General features: G+C 37.3%; 1 protein-coding gene across 6 annotated transcripts in view; it reads left to right on the forward strand.

The window, feature by feature from the left end:
* PRDM10 (PR/SET domain 10) overlaps positions 1 to 19,458 on the forward strand; it is a 150,567-nt gene that overhangs the window by 52,710 nt on the left and 78,399 nt on the right. For all 6 annotated transcript variants that reach the window (XM_074216304.1, XM_074216305.1, XM_074216303.1 and 3 more), the window contains exon 5: positions 18,930 to 19,149. In XM_074216304.1, the coding sequence (XP_074072405.1) occupies positions 18,930 to 19,149 (220 nt within the window). The remainder of the gene's footprint in view (positions 1 to 18,929; positions 19,150 to 19,458) is intronic.

A 19,458-nucleotide genomic window follows, 5' to 3' on the forward strand; every position in this document is an offset into this window, starting at 1 on the left:
CCCACCTTCCATATCATTGCAATAGCTCATTGGAATAAAAAAAATCTTATTATATGAAATATCTTAGCCTATTCTACCTCTCCTTTCTCTTACTCCCATTACATTTCCCTTTTAGCTATTGACCCTATTTTTTATAATATATCTTCAAATTCAGCGCTCTCCTGTGCTTCCATCTATAAAAGCTTCTTCTACCTGCTCTATTAAATGAGAAGGTTCATATGAGTATTATCAGTATCATTTTTCTATGTAGGAATACATGTAGTTCATCATCATTAAGTCCCTCATACTTTACCCTTCTCCTTCACTTTTTTATGCTTCACCTGAGTCCTGTATTTGAAGATCAAACTTTCTGTTCAGCACTGGCCATTTTAACAGGAACATTTGAAATTCTCCCTGCTTCATTGAAAGTCCGTCTTTTTCCTTGGAAGAGGACATTTCAGTTTTGCTGGGTAGTTGATTCTTGGTTGCATTCCGAGGGCTTTTGCCTTCTGGAATATTATATTCCAAGCCCTATGATCCTTTAATGTAGTTGCTGCTAAGTCCTGTGTGATCCTGACTGCAGCTCCATGATATTTGAATTGTGTCCTTCTGGCTGCTTGTAATATTTTCTCTTTGACTTGGGAGTTCTGGAACTTGACTATAATATTCCTGGGGATTGTTTTTTTTTTTTTTTGATCTCTTTCTGGGTGAGATTGGTAGATTCTCTCAATTTCTGTTTTGCCCTCTGCTTCAGGGAAATTTTCCTGTAGAAATTCTTTAAAAATGATGTCAAGGCTCTTTTCCTGATCATGACTTTCAGGTATCCCAATATTTTTAAAATTATCTTTCCTAAATCTGTTTTCAGATCAGTTGTTTTTTTCAGTGAAATGTTTCACATTTTCTTCTAATTTTTCATTCTTTTGATTTTGTATTATTGTGCCTTGACTTCTTGTAAAGTCAGCAGCTTTCTTTATTTCCATTCTACATCTGAAGGATTTTTTTCCTCAGAGAACTTTCTTATCTCTTTTTTTCATGTGGCCAATTCTGCTTTTTAAAACATTCTTCTTGGGGCAGCTAGGTGGTGTAGTGGATAAAGCACCGGCTCTGGAGTCAGGAGTACCTGAGTTCAAATCCGGCCTCAGACACTTAATAATTACCTAGCTGTGTGGCCTTGGGCAAGCCACTTAACCCCACTGCCTTGAAAAACTAAAAAAAAAAACAAACCCAAAAACAACTGAAAAAAACATTCTTCTCCTCAATAACTTTTTGAACTGTTTTATCCATTTGACCTAAGCTGGTTTTTAACATGTTATTTTCTTCAGCATTTTTTTGATCTCCTTGATTAGGCTGCTGTCTTCTTTTTCATGTTTTCTCTGCGTTTCTCTTGTTACTTTTCCCAATTTTTCTTTTATTTCCTTCACTTGATGTTCAAAATTTTTTTTGAGCTCTGTCATAGCCCAAACCCAATTTCTGTTTTTCTTGCAATCTTTAGATGCAGGAGCTTGTACTTCCTCATCTTCAGATTGAGTATTTTGATCCTTCTTTGTATCATAGACAATGTATTTCTCAATGGTGTTCCTCTTTTTTTCTCTGTTTACTCATTTCCCCAGCCTGTGCCTGGTTTTGGGGTGTTTCCTGAGCTTTTGAGTATTATTGGGACACCCCCCCACAAGGATTTCTTTGTGTGAGTCTCTATCTTCTCTCTTGGTCTGGCAATGACCACAAGTGTACCCCTCTGTCATGGGGCTGAGGTGGGGGGGGCCCTGCTGTTCTATGGGGGGGCCTAGACTGCGATATGGTCAGAACCCCAGAGTCCTGTTCCAGGTACAGAGGACAAATCTCGGAAGTCTCTCTCCACTCCCCTACCTTTGGTAGGCTGAGCACTCAAGACTCAGTTGCCTGGGGGCTCCTGCTTACTGGCTCCATCTGCTTCCCTTTCTGGGATCTGGGCTGCCAAAGCCAAGCTGCTCACTGAGTTCCCGGAGGGCTGGGCTTCACATGCTTCCTCTGGCAGTGGCTACCTCCCCCCATCTTCCAAGTTGTGCCCAGTGCTCTCCAGATAGGTCAGGAAACTGCCCCCGCTGCTGTGAGCCCAGGCTTCCAGGCATCCTGTGGCTGCCTCCAGGAGGCTGAAGTTCCTTCACTCTTGCAAGCTGCCCCACCCATGGAGTGCAGCCTTTCCACTATTTTCCAGGTTATCTTGGGCTGGAGAATTGCCTCACTGGATCCCTTGGTGGGTTCTGTACCTCAAAAATTTAGTTAAAGCCCTTATTTTATAAGTTTTGAAATTATATAGAGAGAGCACCTAAGAGAGGCTCTTCTCTTGTTGCCATCTTGGCTCCACCCCCTTGAGCCACTCCACCGCCTTGAGCCTTATTTTTAACATTTACTTTTTAAAATTTTGAGATGGGGCAACCAGATGGCACAGTGGATAGTGCACCGGCCCTGGAGTCAGGAGTCCCTGAGTTCAAATCTGGCCTCAGACACTTAATAATTACCTAGCTGTGTGGCCTTGGGCAAGCCACTTAACCCCATTGCCTTTCAAAAAAAAAAACAAAAACCTAAAAAAATAATAAAATTTTGAGATCCAAATTCTCTACCTCCTTCCTCTTCCCCTGAGAAGGCAGGTAGTTTGATAGGTTATTCATGTGCAGTTGTAAAAAAATATTTCCATATTAATCAAATTGTGAAAGAAGATGCAAAGACACAAAAGAGACAGAAAAAATGAAGTGAAAAATAGTATGTTTTGATCTACATTCACACATCAGTTCTTTCTTTGGAGGTGGATAGTATTTTTTCCTCATAAGTCTTTCAGAATTGTCTTGGAACTTGGTATGGCTTAGAACAGTAAGTCATTCACACAATTGATCATCATCATACAGTATTGCTGTTATAGTGTACAATGTTGTCCTGGTTCTGACCACTTCATTTTTCATCAGATCATTTTTTTTTTTGTTTTTAGGTTTTTGCAAGGTAGATGGGATTAAATGGCTTTCCCAAGGCCACACAGCTAGGTAATTATTAAGTGTCTGAGACCGGATTTGAACCCAGGTACTCCTGACTCCAGGGCCAGTGCTTTATCCACTGCACCACCTAGCCACCCCCTTCATCAGATCATTTAAATCTTTCCAGGCACTTCCCTTTTTTGTTGAGGGCATCAGCTTCCTTCTTTATTCATTTACAACCTCAAAATCATCCTCAGTTTGTTCATTCTGATTCCCATATCCAATCAGTTGTCAAATCTTATCAAGTCTACCTGCACAGCATATCTCCCATGTATTCTCTTTCTTCTAATGATTACTCAATGTCTTAATTCTGATCCTCATCACCTCTCACCTAGATTATTATAATAGCTGTCCAAATGGTCTCATTTCTTCAAATCTCTACTCTCTTTAATCCAAGCGACACATAGGCTGTCAAAGTTTTTTAGAGTTTTTTTCTAAAATACTTATCTGATCTTTTCACTTTCTTACTTAGTAAACTTCCATAGTTTCTGGTTACCTGTAGAATCTAATAAAAGCTCTGTTTAGCTTTTAAAATCTTTCACAAATGATCTCTGCCTATTTTTTTTTTTTTTTTTGGTTTTTGCAAGTCAATGGGGCTACTCTGCCTATCTCTCCAGATTGATATTACATTATTCCCCTTCACATAGACTAAGATCTAGACATAATGGGTCTTCTCTGTTTCTTATATGCCTCTCCAGGTTCTTTCTCTTGATTTTTGCATAGGACAGCTAGATGGTGCAGTGAATAGAGCACTGGCCTTGGAGTCAGGAGGAGTGCAGTTTGAATCCAGACTCAGATACTTGATACTCACTATCTGTGTGATTTTGGCAAGTCACTTAACCCTGACTGCTTTGCATCCAGGATCATTTCCAGTCATCCTGATTCATATCTGGGTGCTGTATTCAGATGTCTCTGGAGGAGAAAGTGAGGCTGATGACTTAGCACAGCACCTTCTCACTCATATGCAATTCACCTGCTTGTCATAGCATCACCTCCCTGATGTCATGGTCTTCCTCAAGAATGAAGGACAAGGGGCGGCTAGGTGCCATAGTAAATAAAGCACCGGCCCTGGAGTCAGGAGTACCTGGGTTCAAATCCGGTCTCAGACACTTAATAATTACCTAGCTGTGTGGCCTTGGGCAAACCACTTAACCCCGTTTGCCTTGCAAAAAAAAAACACCTAAAAAAAAAAAGAATGAAGGACAAGGGGGTGGCTAGGTGGCGCAGTGGATAGAGCACCAGCCCTGGAGTCAGGAGTACCTGAGTTCAAATCCGGCCTCAGACACTTAATAATTGCCTAGTTGTGTGGTCTTGGGCAAGTCACTTAACCCCATTGCCTTGCAAAAACCTTAAAAAAAAAAAAGGACAAACATCATGTATTTTCCCACAAATGGAATACACTTCCTCCTCACTTCTCCCTCACAGAACACCTTGTTTCTTCAGAGATACCTTCTAAGGGGCAACTAGGCAGTGCAGTGGATAGAGCACTGGCCCTGCAGTCAGGAATACCTGAGTTCAAATCAGACACTTAATAATTATCTAGCTGTGTGGTCTTGGGCAAACTACTTAACCCCATTGCCTTGCAAAAATCTAAAAAACCCCCCACAAAACAAAAACAGAGATACTTTCCATGTGAAACCTTTCTCAGTTCTCTCCCAGCTGCTAGTGAATTTACCCACAAAACCCTTACCTTGCATTTATTTAGTATATGTGTGTGTATATATATATATATATATGTATATATACATATATATATACTTTCTATACAAACACACATATGTATATATACACACCCATGTATATTTACATATAAGGATGTGTAAATGTGTATATTGGAGGAGTCTCTATATGTATGTATTTATATGTTTATGTGTGTGTAATATAGTATGTACCTTTATTTATTTATTTTTTTTGGCAAGGCAATGGGGTTAAGTGATTTGCCCACAGACATAGCTAGGCAATTATTAAGTGTCTGAGGCTGGATTCGAACTCAGGTGCTCTGTCCACTGCACCACCTGGCCACCCCAATAGTATGTAACTTTTGAGGATAAGAACTCTTTCTTTATATCTCTAGTTCTTAACACAGAGCCTAGAACATAGCAGGTGCTTCTTAAATGCCTCTTGATGCAGTGATTGATCAAGTTTCAAATTGTTCCAAATTGTCAGTTTTTATACTGGCACTTTGAATTTGTATATAATGCATAATCTAGAAATTCCTACCTTGGCATTTTTCCAGTTCTGTTTCACTCTAGTTGCTATCATTCAGCTTGCCTAGTTTTGGATCGATCTAGAGCCATGTCCCTTTGGATTTGTAAGGGGCTGTAATTTAGAGGCTGGTGGGGCAGCTGGGTGGTGTAGTAGATGGAGCATAGGCCTTGGAGTGCAAATCCACCTTCAGGCACTTAACATTAACTAGCTATGTGACCTTGGACAAGTCATCTAACCCTAATTGCCTCGAATTCAGGGCCATCTCCAGACATCCTCACTCATATCTATCACTGGATCCAGATGGCTCCAGAGGAAAAAATGAGGCTGGTGACTTAGCACAGAACCCCCTCACTCAAATCCAGTTCATGTGCTTGTCATGGTCTTCTTTGAGAAAGGACAAACAGCATTAGAAACTGGCTAGGTGAACTCCCATCTCATGCATCTATCATTGAAACAATCTTTTTGGCAAGTTACCATCTAATGTCCTTCAGGAACATGGAACTTGTTCTGTTCATTAACCAAACTCACTCTTATATTGGATAGGTCTAATTGTTAGAAATCATTTCCTTATTTTGAACCAAAAAAAATCAGCATCCCTGCACCTTCTACACATTAATTTTATTGCTTCCCTTTGGACCTATTCATAGCAACTCTTCAAAAATTTGAACAAACTGTGCTCAGCACATAGCAAGTACTTAATACATGCTTGTTGTTTATGTTTCCATTAAGGCTTCTTTTTTCCAAGTTAAACATCCACATTTTCTTCAACTAGTCCTTCCTTACATGATAGAGCTTTGCGTCCCCTCATCTTCCTGGTCATCTAGCTAACAATGACCTCATTAAATAAGGTATCCAGAAGGGACCACAATTGTATACTTGAAGTAGTCTGATTCATATATAGTAAAATGTGACTAAGTTTTTATTAATTATTTTTTGTATTTCGAGGGTTTATTGAAAGCAAATAAAAATGTGCAAAGCTTTTCACTCATTTTCTTTTCTTCTCAGTTTAGCATTTAGATTTATGTAGCTGAACTACTTTCTCAGCAATGGCTTTCTGATTCTTAGAGGAAACTTTGTGAGCAATTTCAGCACAATGAGATTGTTGTGCATCAGGAGCACTTCTAGCTCTTTGACACTGCATCAAAAACTTCCTGAATGCACTGAGCAACATACATTTTTGTCCTCTTTTTGCTCCCATAACCAATACTGGGCACTAAGATCTGACCTTTGGATTATCTTTGATTTCTATTGTTAATATCTTTTGGCTTATTCCAGTTTCTTTTGATTTTGACATATTTGTCTGAGTGGTTTCAGATGAATTTTTTGGTCCTTCTTGACAATTTTAGATTTCAGAGGGATGACTAACTTTATTATCATTAACATTAACTTCTACATAGCTGCATCATCCCCAACCTATACTTACATAATTGATTTTTTTGGTTAATATTTGTTGTTTTTTATTCACTCATTTTCAGGCCTGCCCAACTCTTCATGTCTCCATTTAGGGTTTGAACTCAAGTGTCCTTCACTCCACCTATTCTGCCTCATTTTAAATTACTTTTGTTTAATTCTGTCCTATTAAATTATGATATTATTCTTTCATCTCCTGGATTAGCTATACTTTTTTGCTTTATAGTAACTTGTTTGTCAAATTGGAATGTGTGTATACATATACACACATATGTGTGTGTGTATATATATATATATATATATGTATATGTACATATATAAATATTTCTTCTATTTTACTTATCTTGATACCTCATTTCCCTGTCTCCCATGCCTGGAATACCCTGACCCTTTGCCTCTTAGAGTCTTTGGTTTCCTTTAAAATTCATCCCCAAATCTATCTTCTGCAGGACAGTATAGGGATCTCTTTGGTCTGCCAGTAGAGACTTCCCTCCAACTTGAAACTGTTCCATGCATTAATGTTTTCTGAATCCTCTTTAACTAGTTCTGACTTCATCTAAGTGTATTTATTATCATCTGACCTAAAACTCTCCCATAAGAATAACATGAAAAAGTGGTCAGATTCCTTTCCTGAATTCAGATATTGTGTCAACAACATTCTGCTCATATACCAGTTTGATAAACCTGCCAAAAAAGGAAGTGAAATTAGTCTAACATGATTTGCTCTAAACAAACTCATACTGACTTCTAGTGGTCAAAAATTCTCTGCTTATTTTATAAAGTGTTCACCAAACATCAGTTAACAAGTTCTTCTAGAACTTAATTGTTGCTAGTCAATTTTTTTAGAATTTGCTTTCTTCCCTTTTGGTAAAGCATATACTGTCCCTTTTCTCTCTCTCTCTCTCTCTTTTTTTTTGTCCCTTTTCTCTCTACAACTTCTCAAAGGTTCAGATTCATGGGATGTTATATGTTTGGGTCAAGTAGCTTGATAAACTCATTTAAAGCACTGCATTTGCAGAAATAACTCTAAAGTCAAGATTTCTATCCTTAATCTTTGCCTTCAATCCCAGTTTCGTATCTTCTCCTGCTTGCTAGATTCCCCCTCACAAAAAAATGATTGCTCTAATCTTTTGTGGTGCTATGATCTCACTGATATGATCATGTTTTCCAAGAGTGCAGATCATAACACATCCATGCCTATTCATCCTGTATAATTCTTGTACATATTCTCTCATAAATCTTCTACCATGGGGTTGGGGTCTGCCTAGCCTGCTGGGAATTTTTTTCTAGATCTCTTAAGATTGCACAGATATTAGTATAGCATGTGGCCTGTCCTATTATTTAGTTGTTCTTGCTATGTGGATGTGACTATTTATTCCTGGTTATACAGCTCTGATGACATAGTATTACAAAGGTTGAGCTATGTAAACAAAGCACTGGAGCCTGATCACATCCACTTTGCCATTGCTGTGTAGGTGGTTGTTAATTTTAACTCCTTTGAGACTGTAGGATTCTATAATTCAGAACTAAGAAGCATCAGCTCACACTAAACATTTCTAAAAACTAAATTGTTGCTTTTATAGATTTCTCCTTTTTATTGATAACTTCATCAACCTCCTGGCCCTGATTTCAAACTGCAGAGATTGGGTTTTGCTCCCAACATAAAATCACATTGCAAGTCCTATTTACTCTGCTTTTATAACAATTTAATACTTAACCTGTTTTTCAGATCTCATGCCACAATTCTGCTGAATTTGTATTTCTTAGTCTCTAGCTAAATGAGGCTATTAGCTGTTCTACTGTTCCCCGAACTCAGCATGCCATTTTCTGTCTCCATGCATTTGCTTCATGAATTGTCTTCTTATTTGGAATTTATTCCATTATTATCTCTCTCTCTCTTTTGGGGGGTTGGAGGAAGGCATTTGGAGTTTAGTGACTTGCCTAGTGTCACACAGGATAAGTAAATATCTGAGGCTGGATTTGAACTCAGGTCTTCCGACTCCAGAGCCAGTGCTCTATCCTTCTGTCTTTTAGAATCCCTCTTTTCCCAAAATTCTCTGCTCAGGTGCTACTTTCTACAGGTGATCTTTTCTCATCCTGTTCACACTAATGAAACTATGACCATTTGGATGGTTGGAGTAGCTATTGGAATACATGTTCACCAACATAACACACAGGTTTTGTTTTACTACTGAACTACACTTTGTTTTGCTTAAGTGTTCCTGGTAATCATGATTATCTTTCCTTCTGGTATCAAAATATCAATTTGAAATTTTAGAAAGGAAAATATATACTATGTGCTTTTTCCTGACTCTTTTGTTGTTTTATTTTTTATTTTGGTCTAGACTTGTGATTTCACTGATGGAATTTCAGGTTGGAGATTCCCTCCATGATCCAGAGCAAGTGACTCTATACCTGTGTTTTTAGAGAATATCAGAAGCATTGAGAAGTTAAAGTGATTTGCCTATAATTAGATAATTGGTATATATTAAAGGTACAATTTGAAACTTAGTCTTCTTGACTCCAAAGGTGACCCACTTTACACTATTTAGTATTACCCTATTGGCTTTAATAGCTAAATATTAGCATACTCTGTAGTTTTAACAGTGAAATACTTGACTTTGGACCCAGGTTTCAGTATGTTCTATGGATAAGGAAACTGTTTTTCTTAGACTTTAAAGAAAGATGAAAAATACTGTTAAAGCCTTGTGTTCTTTTTTTTTAAATTTTTTTTTCTTTAAGTTTTTTGCAAGGCAAATGGGGTTAAGTGGCTTGCCCAAAGCCACACAACCAGGCAATTATTAAGTGTCTGAGACTGGATTTGAACCCAGGTACTCCTGACTCCAGGGCCGGTGCTTTATCCACTGTACCACCTAGCCACCCTAAAGCCTTGTGTTCTTTGTAACAACTATCATTGAATCTTCTAAAGTTTTCTTAATCATTTTATAAGCGGATTATCAGAAAAAAAATTTTTTCTAATTTTCCATCCCTCTTGTCCTAGAGTCTTAGGTTATGTAAAACCATCATGCCTTTCTTTTCTTTGGACTTTTTGAAGCTCATTTTTCTGAAGTTTAGTATTCCCATTACCAGCTTTCTTTTCAGCTGTTACAAAGTTTACATGGGTACTTTTCTCCTTATTCTTGATGCTCCTCTTCTTATTTTCATCTTTTTTAAAAAAAATCTAAATTGCATATAATATACATTTTTCTGCTTCATAAAGATGGAATTATAGGCAAGACCAGAATTTTTCAGAAACTCTTGCTCTTAGTGAAAATAATCTTTTCAGGGGGTGATCTGGATAGCTGAAGACAGGATCTTCAGTAGAAGATGAGGTCAAGTGAAACTTTCTCTCCTTCATATCACATATTTGCATTCAAGTGCTGGTTCCCTTAATCCATATGCTAATTGAGAATATAATTTAGAATAAAATCTCAAGATAGCAAGGATCTTGAGGCTATAGAGTATTGAATAAGAGTTCTCTATACAACATTCCATTGGTAGCTAGATCTAATCATTAAGGTTTACCTAACATAAATTCTAAATCTGCCTTTTATTACCTTCTACCTCCCACCCAAGCTTCTCCCAGTCTGTATTTCTTCAAACAAGACATTCTAACTCTTGACTCTCTGGCTATCCTTAATACCTGGAATTTTTTCTCTCTCATCTCTACCTCCTGGCTTTCTTGACTTCCTTTAAGTCCCAGGTAAAATACTCCCTTCATGCCTTTCCCAATCCCTCTTAATTCCAGTGCCCTTGGTTAATCTCCATTTAACCCTGAACATATCTTATTTGTGGTTGTTTTCATTGGACTATGAGCTCCTTGAAGTTAAGGATTATCTTTTGCCTTTCTTTGTGTTCTTCCAGTGCCTGCATATTGTAGGTGTTTTATTAGTGTTTATTGACTGACTGACAAAGAAAAGAGAGACATTTTAAAAAATATTTTGGTGAACATTTATTTGAAAAACTTTAGTTAAATTTTTTTTTTTTTAGATTTTTAAAGGCAGTGGGGTTAAGTGGCTTGCCTAAGGCCACACGGCTAGGTAATTATTAAGTGTCTGAGGCTGGATTTGAACTCAGGTACTCCTGACTCCAAGGCCCGTGCTCTATCCACTGCACCACCTAGATGTCCCTAAACTTTAGTTAAATTTTAATAACCATTAAAAAATTCCATTCAAACATTTGCTGAACACTGACTATGTGCAATTAGGGCAGCTAGATGGCACAGTGGACAGAGCATCAGCCTTGGAGTCTGAAGGACAGGAGTTTGAATCCTACCTCAGACATTTGAGTCTAACTAGCTGTGGGACCTTGGGCAAGTTGGTTAACCATGATTGCCTAGAATTCAGGGCCATCTCCAGTTATCCTGATCCATATCTGGCCACTGCATCCAGATGGCTCTGGAGGAGAAAGTGAGGCTAGTGATTTAGCACAGTACCCCCTCACTCAAATCCAATTCATGTGTTTGTCATGGCATCACTTTCTTGAAGTTATGGTCTTTATAGTGGATTAAGGACAAAAAAAAACATAATGTGAAATGATGATTTGGTCTGATTTCAATGTGTGCAAATAAATTCTTGTCAGGTGTTGGGGAGACAAAAAAAAGTAATTCTTTTCATTCAGGTACTCATATTTTTAATGAGAAGGGTAGGTTCCAGACAAGTAGCCACGGAATGCACTCACAGCTTGATTAGACCAAGAAAGGCTTTCCAGAATATTCGGACCTGAACTGAAGGAAGTCAGGGATTCTGATGAAAAATGAGGAGAGAGGGTATTCCAGGAATGAAGAACAGACAGCCTCAGCAAAGGACCCATGGAGGCTGGCCAAAGGGTATTCACTTGGAAGCTCTGAATAGGATATTCATCTGGAATGTTGAATGCTTGAAGGGGACTCATTTGTAGCTAGCCAAGTATGGTAGACTGGTGTTAGGTTTGGGAACAGCTTAAAATTCCAAATGTAGGGGACTTTTATTTGATTCTAGAGGCCAAGTGGAGCCCATGGAACTGTTTCAGCTGAGGAGTAACATCATCAGACTTGTGTTTTATTAATGTCAACTTGTTGGCAAGGTTGACTATAGATTGAAGAAAGGGATTAACTTGAGTTAGGAAGGCCAATTGGAAAGCTATTAGAATAGTCTAGGCAAGAAGTATTAAAAGGGGGTGGCTAGGTGGCACAGTGGATAAAGCACCGGCCCTGGACTCAGGAGTACCTGGATTCAAATCCGGTCTCAGACACTTAATAATTACCTTGGGCAAGCCACTTAACCCCATTTGCCTTTCAAAAAAAACCTAAAAAAAAAAAGAAGTAATAAAGGTCTCATTTGGGGTGGTAACTTTACAAATGTAGAGAAGGGGATGCATAAGGAGAATTATTGTGCAGGTAGAATTGGGAAACTAATTGAGTATATGTGCATGGTGAAGAAGAGTGAAGAGTAAATAAAAAGCTGAATTTGAAAATGTGGTCACTGAAAGGATGGCCATATCTTTGGTGAGAAATAAAAACTTGGGACAGGGGATGGTTAAGGTTATTTTATTCCAAGTAGTTTTACAGAGGAACCAGACTGATAGAACTAGTTTGAATACCTATCTTTCTTAGCATTTTATAGTACTAAAGCTTCTGAGGAACACTATTCTTCTCTAAAGTGTATTGTATAGGGGCGGCTAGGTGGCACAGTGGATAAAGCACTGGCCCTGGAGTCAGGAGTACCTGGGTTCAAATCCAGTCTCAGACACTTGATAATTACCTAGCCGTGTGGCCTTGGGCAAGCCACTTAACCCCATTGCCTTGCAAAAACCTAAAAAAAATAAATAAATAAAAATAAAGTATATTGTATAACAATATAGATGATATAGAAAATAAAGGGAAAATTACATACTCATTGGTCTACTCATTTAAAGAATGACTTAGTACTGGATGAATCCAATTCTTTTTTTTTTTAAGCAATCATTTTTGAAATATTTTCAAGTAATACTAACTCTAAATATCTGTGAGGGTTTGTGCTAGGTTGATTTTTTTTTTTCTGGTATATTTCATGTAGATTGAAAGCATTAAAATAATTCAGTAAGTCTTCTTTACCAGTTAGATTCCCCTAAATCTGATTAAAATGAATTTATCTCAGAGAATAATAATTTTTAATCTTCTTTAGTTTCACATCCTAAAACTATAAGATAGATTTTAGAGCTATGTACGATTATTGAGTTCAAACTGGAAGCAACTTTAGACATCATTAGTTTTGATTCCCTTAAAAGAATTGAATTACTTTGGACATCCAAATTGTTTTGTTTTATTGAAAGTTTGTTTAAAGTAGATTCTGGAGGTTAGGGAGATTAGAAGATTTAAAGTCTGAATTCTCTGTGATAAATTAGTATATGAAAAGATGTATTATGAATCTAATTAAGGAAAGAAATAGATGTCTTTCATTTCTTTTCTTCAAAGTTCCCGGAACTCTTAGTGATATGTGTTTTGCTTTGCTGGGGAGTTGGAATTTAGTTGTTTCTCTCTTTGTTGTGGTTGGCTGTTTGGGGTTGGGAGGTAGAAAATTCAAGATAATTGGCACTTAATGTCTGAACTCTTCAAATCCAAAGGGAGTTCTTATTGTAATGCAAATAGTACACAGTGAGACTCTTTCTCAAAAAAACAGTGTTTTATGAATTGGGACCTGAGTTAAGCATTTGTTTCGACTATAGTAACCTGGTAAGGTTTCTGTATTTTAAAATGAAAAAATTCCATATTCTTTTTTATTATGAACTTAACAAACATGAATAATTCTATATGAAAAGAACAGGAAAGAGGACAACTTTTTAAAAAAGTGTATATTAAATTTAAAATGACAATTCCAATGTTTGTTTGTTTAGGTCTCCAAAAGTCTGAACTTCATTTTTGTACTTTTATTTAAATTTTAAAGTATTTCATTTATGATTTTTTTTGGGAGGGATGAGCATTTAGCCCAGTACAAAATAAAGGCCCTCCCTTGTATAAAATAAGTAGAGTTGAACAAATGTTCACATTGAACATGTCTGAAAATGCTTCATTTTTGCATCTAAAATTCATTATTAAGGCTCCCCTTTTCCCCAAGACTGATTAAAAACTCCATTCGTTCTCTTCTCTTGGCCACTATAGGACTCATGAAGCATTCTGTTTACATTTGCTATTGTCCAATAAAGTTTCACATTACACCTTTCAGAGAACCTGTGTTTTCACACACTTTGAGGCATTTTTCATCAGAAGTCTTGGATAATTGTATTGCTGAGAATAGTCAAATTGTTCTCAGTTGATGTTTTGTATGTCTACTATTGCTTTTACTATGTGCAATGTTCTCTTAGTTCACTTTGTATCAATCAGTTCATGTAGGTCTTTCCAGATTTTTCTGAACTCCTTCTGCTTGGGAAATGACTTTATTGTACAGAACCTTCTTTGTAATGGCATTTAGTATAATGGAATTTGTACCTGTAAACACCTGTAAACATCAATTAGAAATTCTTGAGCTGCTTGTGGAGCTCTTCTTTGTATCTCAAATTTCAATAGCAATCTACTTGTTTTTATTTTGTCTGAACCTCAGGGTTTCATGCTAAAGCAAGTTTGTACCCTAGTATTTGCTGAGTGTAGTAGGAATACAGACTCAAATCTATATAATGTTTTGTAATTTATATAGTGCTTTATATTTTACTTTTTTCACAGTGGTCCTGTTAGCCCAGTAGTGTATTACTATATCCATTTGACAGAAGGGGAAACTGAGGTTCAGAATTTGGGACTTGCCCAAGGCAGTATGACTAGAGTAAATAAGGAGTCTTGGGGTAGCTAGGTGGTACAGTGCCAGTGCAGAGCAGACTACCCTTGGTAAGTCACTTAACCCTGTTTGCCTCAGTTTCCTTATCTTTGCCAAGAAAACCCCAAATAGGCTCACAGATAATCAGACATGACTGAACAACAACAAAAGAAGCTAAATTATACATATTACAGTGGATAGAGTTTTGGAGTTTGAGTTAGGAAGACCTGAGTTCAAATCCTTTTTTTCAGATATTTATTAGCTGTGTCACCCTGGGACAAATCATAGACTCTTCCTCATCTGTAAAAAGGGGAATAATAATAACTCAGGATTGTTGTGAGGTCCATGAGACCAAATAAGTAAAATAATTTATTATTATTATTATCTTTTGATTACAACTCCAATACTCTTTCTACTGAATTGTACTTTTTTCTGAAAGACAATATTACCAACTATGGGGTCACCATCTTCATTGCCACATCCTTTATCAGTAAGGAAATCTGAGTGTTCTGCTATTTTTTGAAAGGAGAGTATGTAATGAATGTGATTTTTCTTGAATGAACTGGATAAACTAGAGAGAGGAAAAAGTTGGAGACATAGTTTAACAAAACCAAGGTAAGGGATTTACTCTTTTAAGTGAGTTTTTGATCTCTGTTGTTTTTTTTTTCTGCCTTAGTGATAGGAAAATTGTTTTGAAGCCTGGTGTCATTAGATACATTTCCTAATCCTTAGGGAAGGTATCTGTATCCTCCAGACAGATGTAGGAGCACAATCTCTCCTTTGTTCTTTGAGATGGGCAAGTCCAACTCCCTATATACACTGAAAAGAGAATGTGTTGCCTTGATAATTGGCCTCTGTAGGACTCATGAAGTGTTCTGTTTACATTTGCTATCATCCAATAAAGTTTCACATTACACCTTTCAGAGAAACTGTTTTCACACACTTTATGTAGTTTCAAAAGCCAATTCTAGAAAATAGGCATTAAAAAGAAAGAAACAAATCCAATATGCTATAAGTTGTAGCAACAGCAATTATTTTGGCCATGTGTACATGATAAAAGGCAGAGAAAAGCTATTTCTGTTTTTTAGCATATTTATACAGGTACTAACCTCCATTGTCACAATTGTCCTTCAACAGACTGAACAGGTACTGTCAACATAAATGTAATTTATAGACTTACTGTTCTAATCTTTAGGGAATTTTTATAATTTTTAGGTTATCAATTTAGCAATCTCCCCTTCGTAGATATGAAATATATCTGTTTACCCTTTTTTTTGTTGTTTCCTAATCAATAGCTTTGCTTTCTCCTGTCATCTTGCTCTAGCCCTGCTTTAGCAGCGGTTTTTCAAGATGCTTTTCCTTATCCATAGTCTTTATAGAAAGTTCTGACATAATTGACAATAACTGCATTGTTAGCACCTATTTTAGCATCAGTTTTTTCCACAGTGACCAGCAGCAGCCGGGTCCAAACACATTGTCTTTTTAGTGACATCTTCTGGGAAATTGGCTGTAGCAGTTTCAAAATAATAACATGTAAAATTAGCACATAATTGCTTTATATAACCTTCCCCAGGTGGGCTTTGCAATAAGATGAAGAATTAATGAGTTATAAAGGTATATATGCTGTCCTTAGTGATTAATTTGAGCAGTTTAAGTGGTTCCGAATTCTGAGTGGGTTAGCTGAGTCCTGAGCAAGAGACTCAGCATGGGGAAGCTGTGGCTAAAGACACTCAAGTTCTAATGAGAATAATCCTAATAAATGACAATTATGTCTGGCTTAAAGCTCTTTCCAGACATTATCTCATTTCATCCTCACGGTGCTCCTGAGAGGCATGTATGTTGGGTATACTTACTGTTACTGTTTTAATATGAGGAAACTGAGACAGAGAAAGGTCCATGGACTTGGCCCTGGGGTCCACAGAGAGCTAGGGTCAGAGGTGGATTGGGTCCCAGGCTTTCTTGGCTCCAAGTACATTGTCTTTTGTGGAGGGAAGGAGGTAAAGTCATTCCCATTGCCATAAACCCTCTCTGGTTTTTTTTTTTTCCATTATTCAGTTCCTACCATGTACTAGCCATGCTGAAAAGTGTTGGAGACATAAAAAGAGGCCTGCCCTTCAGAAGCTTATATTTTTTTTTTTAGTGGTGTTGGGGATAGATCATCACTGCCTCCTCCTAGAGCCCAGATGGAGAAGAGGATGATGATATACTTCCACTACAGGGTTAAATTTGTTGTTCAGTTGTTTTAGTATTGTTTGACTCTTTGTGACTCCATTTGGGATTTTCTTGGCAAAGATACTGGAGTGGTTTGCCATTTCCTTCTCCAGATCATTTTACTGTGAAGAAATTGAGGCAAACAGGGTTAATGAACTTGTCAAGGGTCACACAGCTAGTGTCTGAATCCAGATTTGAACTCAGAAAAATGAGTCTTCCCGACCCCAGGCTTTGTGCTTTGTCTCCTGTGCCACCTAGTGGTCCCATGGAGTTAAATTACAGTAGGGTAAAATTGAGGGACAGAATCTAATGAAACTGCTTTGGCTGGCTGTTTGGAGACCAAATGTTTTCAGCTTTTATCATTTTTAGTGGTGCTGAAGAGGAGCTGACTTCTCTGAATCAGTTCTTATGAGTGCACAGGGAAGTTATTCATTACTATTCTTTCTTTTTATAAAGTTTCTGAAGTTCTGAGATTTAGATATGAAATACTATAATAGAGTTTGGGAGAAAAGCTTAAAACCCATGAAACAGCAGTGAGCCATAGAAGACAATGTATAATTTAAGTGCCAGACTATATGGTTTTGAATAGTTTAGAAAGAAAAAGGATCTGAACTGCTTTGAAAAGCAATACCTCCCTTTCAAATAGCTGTAGACAAAGACTGCTCCTAGACCTGAGATATCTGACCATAATTCTTCAGAACTCCAGGGTTCTCTTATTCTAGTTAGCAGAATCTTTATGGATTAGATAGACATCATGGTTGTTTGTTATTCACTTATTTCAGTCTTGTCCACCTCCAGTTCATTGTATTGGTGAGGAAACTGAGACAAATAGAGTAAAGTGACTTACCTAGGGTCACATAGCTAGTAAGTGCCAGATTTGAACTCAGGAAGATGAGTCTTCCTGATTCTAATCCTAGTCCAGGCCTCTATCAGCTGCATCACCTAGCTGCCCTGGTGGAAATTGAGCAGGGTCTTCATGGTCAGGTAAGGTTTAGTGAGATGGAAGGAAGAAGAGAGACTTTTCTAGGGAAGTGAGAGGGGAAATACGAAGGAAAGCTTTGTATATCCTTGAACAAATCAATCTCTAAGGGTCCCAGGTGACTAATACTATGAGTTTCAGAACAGTTGTAATCCTAATGGTAGAGAGAATTCCTTATAGTTAGCTGCTTGTACCAGTGAAGTCACAGATCTGGACAAAAAGAGAAAAAAGAAATGAAGGAAGGTTCGGATATATAGTTTAGAAGAAGAACATACATTAGTTTTGGGGTCAAAAGGACCTAGATTTGAATCTTGCCCTTGTTGTTTGCCTGTGTGACCTTGGGTAAGTCATTAACTCCTTTTGATCTCCATTTCCTCAGCTGAATAGTTGGTTTCTGTGGTCTCTAAGGTCACTTCCAATTATAAATCTGTAATTTAAGTGGAAATGAGCAAGATGCACTCTTTATGTCACCTCAAAGAATTTAATAACTGTGCTTCCTAGATAGCTGAGCAACACAATAGAAAGGACCAGAAGACCTGATTGAAATCCAGCCTTAGAGGCTTACTAGCTATTTGGATTCTGGGCAAGTTACTTAACCCGACTCCCTCAGTTTCCTCATTTGTTTAATGGTGATAATAATAGTACCTACTTCCCAGAGTTGTAATGAGGATCAGATGAGACAGTATTTTGTAAAGTGCTTGGCAAACCTTCAAATGTGTAAATGCTGCTATTCTTATTTTTACATTCCAGACACTGTTCTAAGCTCTGGGGATAGAGAGACAAAGATGAAAGAGCCTGTGCCCTCAAGAGAGCTTACATTCTTTTGGGAGAAACATATGCACAGATTTGTGTGATCAATGATCAGATTAGTCTGAGTACACTAGAAGATGCCTGTTATAGAGTAGGAGAAATAAAACTGAAAAGAAGAGCCTGGGACAATATAACCTTAGAATACCTATTTAGAAATTAAGGTGATATTTTGTTTTAGGTAATATTGTTCCTCTTAATGTATCTATACATTAAACCAATAATACATAGAAATCTTAGTGATAAATTCCAGATCCAAACTTTGTTCTATCCAATCAATTGCCATGACTTCATCATCCTCTTTCCTTTTTTACCCCCCCCCCCAAATTGTTTACATTTTAAGAGAAAGAGGACTAAATGCTTATTCTCTCTTTGCAGTGAAAAATTTGGAGACTTGATTTTATTAGAGGTGTGTTTTGAGGTTATGTCCCTGTGGACAGGAAGGTAGTTTTTATTGGATCTTGAAAAAAAATTGGACTGAAAATTAAATACCATGAAAACTGTATATTATGTATAATCACCAGCTGTATATATGAGGCCTCTTGTTTTTCCTTGAACTTTTTTCAGGCCTCATTGCCGGTTCATAATCAGGTATTACCTCCTATGGAGGGTGTGGTTGGGTCGGATCCTTTAGCACCTCTGCAGAACCCCATGGGTAGATTGGAGGCAAAAGAAGAAGAAGATGATGATGAGGATGAGGAAGAGGAAGAGGAGGAAGATGGTGAAGATACAGACATGGATGATTGGGAGCCAGATCCTCCTCGACCATTTGACCCTCATGATTTATGTAAGTAAAAGAACTCTAGTCCTTCAAGAGAATACTTTAGTGTTTTAGAACCATTGGGAATTTTGTTTTTCCATGTGTTTGTTTTTCCAGCTTTGCTGCTTTTATCTTATTCTACTTTATTGCTATTTAGAGGGCTACTCCAAAGTATAAGATCTTTATATTTTTCTGTTTACAGATGTTTATTTTGATTTGATTAGATTTTATGCTTCTGTTCTTTGTTTTGGAGCCAGGAACATTCAGATCTTTGAAGTAGCACCATATTTATCCATTGAGTATGGCAGGGAACTTTCATATTGTTGCCTGTTTTGT

This window comes from Macrotis lagotis, chromosome 1 (genome assembly GCF_037893015.1).
Source record: "Macrotis lagotis isolate mMagLag1 chromosome 1, bilby.v1.9.chrom.fasta, whole genome shotgun sequence".
Lineage (NCBI taxonomy): Eukaryota > Metazoa > Chordata > Mammalia > Peramelemorphia > Peramelidae > Macrotis > Macrotis lagotis.